Raw genomic sequence first — 9,004 nt, 5'->3', positions numbered from 1 at the left:
CTTTCACGGTCTGCGGGCGGTCATCTCGTGTAGCAAAGGCTACAAGGCGCCCGAGCCGTGCGGCGCTACGGGTCGCGAGCGGGTGGGGGATGTCAGAGTGGCGGCTCCGGAGCCAGGGTGTGTGTTTTTGTTGATATTGTGGCCTTGGGTCAGAGTGGTCGATGAGGCTTCGTTGCTTGTGCAGTTTTGGGCGTAGTTTTTCTCATAGACCAGGCTACTTTTGTTAGGTTTTCGATTCAGTTTCCCTTACAAATTGAATCAACTATCTTCTTCTATAATGCAATGCCATAGCTCCTGGCCCTCTAGAGAGGTTTCGTAAAAAAAAAAATCTTTAGTTCATGATCGATCTATTGTTGACTCAATGGTGTCTGGTTTTTCCAAAAAGGAGGATGACCCCCGGTCTCTGCATCAGGGCGATGCATGCAGCCATTTTATTAACTATTCATCAAGATTTTACAAAGTAATACATCAATAAGTCTGAAGCCACCATCTCGTCATCATCTGTGCTACTCCAATCAATTTGATTAAGGGGTGCAGATTGCCTAAGTCGCATACCCAGATCTCACACCAAAGCCGAACATTTAAAGCCGGAGGCCCCAAGCAAACCACATTGTCGGGTCTGGGGCACACACCGATCCCGCGCACTCTCAGTGATCACCGCATGCGCACGCTACAGAGCTCGCCGCCACCGTCTTCCACCAATCCATCTTCAGAGCAGGTACCGATGCACCGACTTTGCCAGGCTGCAATCGGCGCCACCACGGCGCCATACAATGCCACCTCTTTACGTGCATCCATCATAAAGTGCTGATGTTCTAAAAAAAGATCTTAATACTTCGGGGGCATGTGTGTGAAGTTGTAGGTAACGCATTATGACTTGTTTGTCTCGTCGACCACGGCAACATTTTATACATGTATATGGGCCACGACTGATGGCGCATATCAGCATATGACTGAAACCTCAAGGCAAGCTTTGTGTTGCATTTTCTTGATGTAACCTGGCTCACACGGTGGCGCAGAAGATCCTTTGCCGGCCCAAAATGGCGCGCACTGCTCTCCTCGCCTCGCTGTATAATAAACTTGCCAGAAGGCACCAAACCGATCGTTTAACTGATCCATCCAACTGAACTGAACCAATTCCATTCCATATCTCCACTCCAAATCCCAAGAAGCCTCGCGTACGTTCGTTCCCACCACCAGCGCGCACGCCATGGCCGACGCCCCCGCCGTCGACGTGGAGAAGGCCGGAGCGCCGGCTGGAGGGGGGCCCGAAGCCTCCGGCGGAGGAGGCGCGGTGGGCGCGATCGTCGGCCGCTGGCGGCGTCAGGACCTCCTGGACAAATCCGGGTCGGCGCTGCGGGCTGCGGCGTGGGCGTTCTCCCTGCTCGCCTTCCTCGTCATGGTCGCCAACGAGCACGGCGACTGGAGGCAGTTCGACCACTACGAGGAGTACAGGTGCGCCTCCTCCGGCCATTGCCTGTGTCGTGCGCGGTGGTTGCGTGGCGTGTGAGCGTAGTCAACTAACATTTGGTGCGTACGTGTTGGCGGCTGGCTCGTCAGGTACATCGTCGCCGTCGGGCTGCTCGCGTTCATCTACACCACGCTGCAGCTGGTGCGGCACGGCGTCCGGCTCAGCGGCGGCCAGGACCTGCAGAGCAAGGTCGGCCTGCTCGTCGACTTCGCCGGGGATCAGGTCAGCAAAGCAGCCTTGGCGTTTTGGCAACCCTTTGCCATTTGTCTCAGACACGTGTGAGAATTTTCTCGAAGGTGGTTACTTGCACGATAGGAAAAGCAAAACATACTGGTAATTTAGGTTTCTTGAATGTTCTGCATGCTTGGCAGAGTATATTGCTCGTTGAGGGTTAATTAAGTTGGTGGTTAATTTGGTGGATGAGAAGCTCTGTGATGCACAGCACGTCGTCAGGGACAATTGTTATAGCTTATACAGATAGAGATAGGTGGATTATAATTATTAGTCGCGCAAGCTGTTGTGTGCTGGAATTCTAGCCCATTTCTTCAGCTAATTAATTGTACTCGAACACGACCTAATGCGTCCACATGGCACTCCGCACTTCCACCTCATATAATTCCTCACATGTGGATCAGAACAAGTCAACACGCATATGGTGCCTTATTAGAGCTTAGTCTGGTCACAATGGGGAGGAACTTAGGAGTAACATCACACACTCCAATACAACTTTGCTTATGTGGCACATATTTAATGAAGAGAGAGGTGTTTGTGGTAACTAGCTAAGTTACCGGAACATCACACACTTCAAAAAACAATGAGTCTATAACCTAATAAATACATCGTTGCATGACACTACATAGATGTTCCTACCCACTATGGAGATAGTAACATAGTCTAGGGAAATGTGTAAGTTACTAGCTTATGTTCTTGCCCATTGTGACCAGCTTTAATGGAAGAATGGAAGTAGTAATGAAGTAGGATGTCTAATTTTTCGTTAGCTATATGGTACCGTTCGTTGTTTGACATTTGTGAAGCACAGTGTGAATACACAACTGTCATCCTTTTGAAGATACATATTCAAAATTTTAAATGGCTGCCCTAATAGCGTTTGGTGGGTCCCACTAAACAACATCTATATAGTACTCCTTCGTCCGGAAATACTTGTCACGAAAATGGGTGTATCTAGACATATTTTAGTTCTAAATACATCCATTTTTATCCATTTATGCGACAAGTATTTCTGGACGGAGGGAGTATAAGTTTGCAGTTTTAAGGGGCTACAATGTCATTCAGCAGCGACCTAGCATTGATTTAGCTTGCTTTGAGGATGCCGCTATTTGCCATGGCCCGTTATAAACTTTATATGCACTATGAATATTCACAATTGCGATGTTTTGATAGTGATCAACGTTCGCTGCATACTTCGTGTGGTGGAACCGATAACGACAGTGTGACACACATTCATTAAAAATCATGAAGTTCTATGCAATGTTTCTCCCCTCGAAGTAAAACCACATTATACTTAAATGCCTACAAAATTCTTAACCATACTTACCAAAATAGGTTTCTCTTGTTCTTGCAGGTAACGGCGTACCTTCTGATGTCCGCGTTGTCTGCTGCAATCCCGATCACAAACCGCATGCGGGAGGGCTCGGACAACGTGTTCACTGACTCGTCTGCTGCCTCGATTAGCATGGCCTTCTTTGCCTTTGTTTGCCTCGCGCTCTCGGCTCTCATCTCAGGTTTCAAGCTGTCCAAGCAGACCTACATATGACGCTTGTGACATATGGGCGAGGTCTGCTTCATCGGTGCCCATTTGGTTCCCTCTCGATGTTGTACAGTCCATTTGGTTCTTCCTGATGTATACATATATCTTGGGTTTCTTTTGTGCTCCTGACTAATGGCTGCTTCTTTTACGTGCGTGCTTATTTAGGTGTTTATATCGTCGCGCCAAAGTATGTAATTATGTTTCACGCAAATGAATTAGAGTGTGTGCTCAAATGATTATTGCAAATCAAGGAATGTGTGTTCTGCTAAAATATTTTGTTGCGAAGATTATGTTCATAGCATGTGTGCATCTTTCTTACCTGCTGGAGGGCATACAAGTATATGAGTGCATTTTGTTGTCAATGTTACATTCTAGAAAGTATAAGTGGACATTGTAGTCTCAGGCGGTCACTTTAGTCGACGATATGCTCGTGGCCTAAGTTGGCTCGGTGTTTACCAGGTTATGGAAGAGTAGCCCCACAAAGACTTTGACCTTGTTTGGCACCTAGGAGGCCAAAATGAAATTTGCATTAGTATGCTAAAGTCTTATTGCATAAGTAGGTTGTAGGCATATTTTCCTTCAGTGCTCCCTGTTCATTAGGGTTTGGCAGTGGCTTAATCTAGATACTCCTACTCAAGATGACCTCGCCAACATTTGGGAAACTGTGACGCTGATTCCTCTTCCTCGACAAGTAAGCCATTCGGTGTTGCCCACAATCATTTGGAAGATTTGGTATTCCAAGGAACGCGCTCATCTTTTGAAACCAATACCAATACAACATTGCTACAATCAAGAACATAATCAACGACTTCACCACTTGGTCCGACCGGTTTGTGAAACTGAGTTATAAGGCTGCCACCAACTTCTGGCGTTTACGTCTCCTCGCGTGTTGATCTCTGCATGTAATCAACTCGGACCATTGGTCATTTGAGCGATGTATTCAGGTGGGGAACACCCTGTCTCGCCCCCTTCCTGAAAAAGTGGATATGTAATACTTTTAGACCTGCTATGTGACCTTATTGATGAAGTAAGGATATCACTATGGATCAAATAATCTGAAATCAATGAATAATCAGAAATGATCACAAAGTTGAGAACTCAAATAAGGAAGTCTTTTCTATCTTCGGGTTTATTCACATTTTTGTGAAGAAGCCTTATAAGATCAAACAAAGGGTTTAAACAGTCACGTGAATTGTCCGCCTTAGTACATGAGTAACTTATACTATTGACCACATTACGATTGAGGACACCTCGTAAGGCACATTGTTGGTTTACTACTTTATTGGTGGGCCTACAAGCAAGAAGTTAAGGATCACCAAAGAATGAAACATGTGAGACAGAAACCAAGACATGCTCGACATCACCAATACCACTCCAATCCCCTTGTCATAGCCGAGCGACACCAAGGCAATTAAATCTAGTTGACATCATTCCAATATCCTCCATATCCTTTGTTGCCTGCAACAACCAACATCTCTTTGTATGCCTATTTTTGACATCGTTCTACTTGGAGGAGGATGTGCAGGTGGAGTCCTCTAGATTGGATCAAGGTAGTCAACCAATAGTGCACCAATGATGTCCATGGACACTGGCCAAAGCTCCTTCAACCCTCTCAAAACCAATGAGTGCACACCACAAGTGTTTTGCCGAAGGGACATAATTTCAACTAAGTGATTTTGGTGTTAATGAAAACTTATATTAGTGATCTAACCATATGCTTGAGTCTATAAATAGTGAGATAGCACATTCAAAGACAAGCACAAATGGACGGAGACCCCCCCCCCCTTCAAAATGAGGAAAAGAGACGACATCTTATCGATCTTTGATTTGTTTGAGTCGATAGGAAAGCCATGCTATAAAGAGGGAGTACACTATGGAGATTTGATGGGAATCAACTCACTTGCACTAGCCTATATGCACCCACAACCCATCGCATGGCAAGAGATAACCTACTTTAAAAGCCATGTTAGTTTCTAGCACATACGGAACCTCTGGGTCAACCCGAACCCTTCGGGGCACCTTTGATCAGCCTCCAGGTGCTAAAGAAAGGCTATAATGTTTTCTACTGATCTTAGTGTCTACCAGATCCTCTAACCTACAGCTGCCTAGCCTTCAGGCTTAATAGAAGGTTTGCAACTTCTGTTGCATAATGGTCATACTTCAAGGCGACTTATAAAAAGACCCCTTCTTCTCCACGCGTAAGATGGGGGACGACTCCATTACTCTCTCCTTCATTTTTTGCAACACTCAAACCTTGGAGATTTCCTCAATCTTGCTCAAACTTTAGGCAGAGCTATAGGAGATCCCGACCTACAGTTTCACCAAAGAAAAAGTCGAATCCCTTATATGAGCACTAGTGCCTAAGCTATTTCTTGCATCAAAAGATTATTCAAGCCACACATGTCCAGAAGGAGTGGCCGGCGGCAAGACCAAGAAAGAAGGCAACCGGTATTTTATGAGATGATCTGTGTGCTATACAAAATAAGAAAGTAATTTGGTATTCTATCACGATGCAACAAGTTTTGATTGGTCCGATGTTGCTCCAAATCCCTCCATTACATGAAGGGATGAAGCAAATTTTATGACTCCACCAAAGAAGGAAACTATATGCGAAGTTTTCATTTTTATTGTTGCAAGAGGTTACGGTGCATAGCATGCTTTTATTTTTAGAAAAGCACAAAGAACTAGCTAGTTACCTACACAATCTGGATCAAGGTTGATTCTAAGGTAGTCGGGTCATTAATTAGTCAAATTTTGATTAGTTTGGATAGGAGAGTCTATTTCAAATTGGTTGGCTTGGTCGGTTTCTCGGGCTGTGTTGCTTATAAAAAGAAAGTCAGCTACGTTGATTACATAGCTTTGGTCTTATATGAATTTGCTTGTTGTCGGTGTGTGTTGTGTGTGTTGGTGTTGGCTGCGTGCATCCTAACTATACAGAGGCCAGATATATGCTCATAGTGCTTGTATCCTTTGATGCTTCATTCTGAGCAAATAAAATCCATCATTTATCAAAAAACGTAAAAAAAAGCCATCTATGGTTGATCTAGAGGCTGAATTTATTTTCCATGAGTTGAATAAAAATCCAAAAACATCCCATATCTAGACACCTAAGATAGTGTTCATTGCTGAGCTGTGGGAATTTTGTTGCTGCTATGCATAGAGTTGATCTGATCTACTCTACGTAAGTTTTTTATCTTACGTTGGCTTGATTGAAATTTCTCATCACTGATACTACTAGTACTATGAGAGATCCTGCCACAACTCGCAAGGATTGGCATCTCGCCAGCTCGTACTTCGTCAAGTGGTACCGGAGCGAAGGTTGCTCGTACTTGTTGATCAAAATGTTGAACTCCGGCAACACAGAGAACGTCGAGGTTGCTGCTAATTCTAAGTTGTGCGACCTGTGTACATGGATGGTCTTCCTCAAAATATATGAGATAGGTTTCACCGCGTGGCCGTGTTGGGGAACGTTGCATGGGAAACAAAAAATTGCGTACGCTCACCAAGATCAATCTAAGAGATGAACATCTATGAGAGGAGAGATTGCATCTACATACCCTTGTAGATCTCTAAGCAGAAGTGTTAAGAAATGCGGTTGATATAGTTGAACGTCTTCGCGATCCAATCACGATCCATCCTGCGAACTCTCGATCCAAGTGCCGAACGAGGGCACCTCCGCATTCAACACACGTACGGCTTGATGACACCTTCACCTCCTCGATCCAGCGAACGATGGTGAAGTAGTAGCTTGAGTCCTCCGGCAGCACGACGGCGTGGTGGCGGCGGTGGTGGTGGAATCTTAGCCGAGCTTTGCTAAGCACTACGGAGAGGAAGAGGGCTACGAGGGAGAGGGAGGGCAGCACCGTGGCATAGATGGAGGGGGAAGGGGGAGGAGGAGGCACCCTAGGGGGGCTGATACGTCTCCGCCGTATCTATAATTTTTTATTGTTTCATGCCATTATTATACAACTTTCACATACTTTTGGCAACATTTTATATGATTTATTGGACTAACCTATTGATCCAGTGCCAGTGCTAGTTCATGTTTGTTGTATGTTTTTTGTTTCGTAGAATATCCATATCAAACAAAGTTCAAAGGCGATAAAAATTTATGGAGAATTATATTGGAATATTTATGATTTTTGGGAGGTGGAATCGACGCTAACGGAGGCCCACGGCCTCCACAACCCACCAGGGCACGCCGGGCACCCCTTGGCACGCCCAAGTGTCTTGTGCCCTCACCGTAAGTCGGATGGGGCCCTTCTTCGGGCGCAAGAAAGATAACTTATGAAAAAAAGTCATGTAAAAATTTCAACGCAATCGGAGTTACGAATCTCCGGGAATTTAAGAAACGGTGAAGGGCCAGAAAACAGGAACGTGAAACAGAAGAGAACAGAGAGGGAGATCCAATCTCGGAGGGGCTCCCGCCCCTCCGTCGTCATGGAGGCCATGGACTAGAGGGGGAACTCTCCTCCCATCTAGGGGGAGGCCAACGAAGAAGAAGAAGGAGAGGGGCTCTCTCCCCCTCTCTCCTGATGGTGCCGAAGTGCCACCAGGGCAAGGATCGTGACGGCGATCTACATCAACAATCTTCCTACCGTCAACACCAACTTTCTCCCCCTCTATGAAGCGGTGTAACATCCCTTCTCCCTGTTGTAATCTCTACTTAAACATGGTGCTTAACTCCATATATTATTTCCCAATGATATTTGGCTATCCTTTGATGTTTGAGTAGATCCGTTTTGTCCTATGGGTTAATCATGATCTTGGTTGGTATGATTGTATATTTTATATATGGTGCTGTCCTACGGTGCCCTCTGTGTCGCCCAAATGGAGGGATCCCTAGTGTAGGGTGTTGCAATACGTTCATGATTCGCTTATGGTGGGTTGCGTGAGTGACAGAAGCATAAACCCGAGTTTGGGGGTTGTTGCGTATGGTAGTAAAGAGGACTTGATACTTAATGCTATGGTTGGGTTTCATGACCTTAATGCTCTTTAGTAGTTGCGGATGCTTGCTACAGGTCCAATCATAAGTGCATATGATCCAAGTAGAGAAAGTATGTTAGCTCATGCCTCTCCCTCGTATAAAATTGCAAGAACGATTACCGGTCTAGTTATTGATTGCCTAGGGACAAATGACTTTCTTGTTGACAAAATCTATCCACTTTTATTACCTTGCAATTTATCTGTAGTTTTATTCTCGCAAAGTACTCGTAGTTTTATTCTTGCAAAATTGTTTCATACTTGTTTTAGGTAAAGCAAACATCAAGTGTGCGTAGAGTTGTATCGGTGGTCGATAGAACTTGAGGGAATATTTGTTCTACCTTTAGCTCCTCATTGGGTTCGACACTCTTATTTATCGAAGAAGGCTACAAAGGATCCCCTATACTTATGGGTTATCAAGACCTTTTTCTAGCACTGTTGCCAGGGAGCAATAGCATGGGGTGAATATTCTTGTGTGTGCTTGTTTACTTTATCACTAAGTAATTTTTATTTTCTGTTCTAAGTTGTTCTCTACCTTTAGTTATGGATATGGAACACAAAATACCAAAAAGAATAGTTGTACTTGCTACTCATGGAGATGGGGAACCTCCTAAAACCCTCGATGCTCGTTATGTGAAAGATATTAAACACCACTTGGATAATCCTGAGAAAACCCCATTCAACTTGATAATGGGAGACACGTTGGATCAATGTGGATACTTTAGGGATTATCGCTTGACACAAAAAGGGAAACTGTTATGGGATCGAATTCATATGTTGCA

At 44.8% G+C, this 9,004-nt stretch overlaps 1 protein-coding gene across 1 annotated transcript; it reads left to right on the top strand.

Moving 5' to 3' along the window:
* Positions 1–1,003: 1,003 nt before the first annotated feature.
* LOC123091644 (CASP-like protein 4B4) lies at positions 1,004–3,510 on the top strand. The gene is made up of 3 exons (XM_044513214.1): positions 1,004–1,455; positions 1,561–1,693; positions 3,054–3,510. Exons 1-3 carry the CDS (start codon positions 1,211–1,213, stop codon positions 3,243–3,245), a joined length of 570 nt encoding a protein of 189 aa, XP_044369149.1. The 5' UTR covers positions 1,004–1,210; the 3' UTR covers positions 3,246–3,510.
* Positions 3,511–9,004: the final 5,494 nt, after the last annotated feature.

This window comes from Triticum aestivum, chromosome 1B, assembly GCF_018294505.1.
Source record: "Triticum aestivum cultivar Chinese Spring chromosome 1B, IWGSC CS RefSeq v2.1, whole genome shotgun sequence".
NCBI lineage: Eukaryota > Viridiplantae > Streptophyta > Magnoliopsida > Poales > Poaceae > Triticum > Triticum aestivum.
Note: the sequence above shows the minus strand (reverse complement) of the source record. Positions and strands in the feature narration are given on the sequence as shown.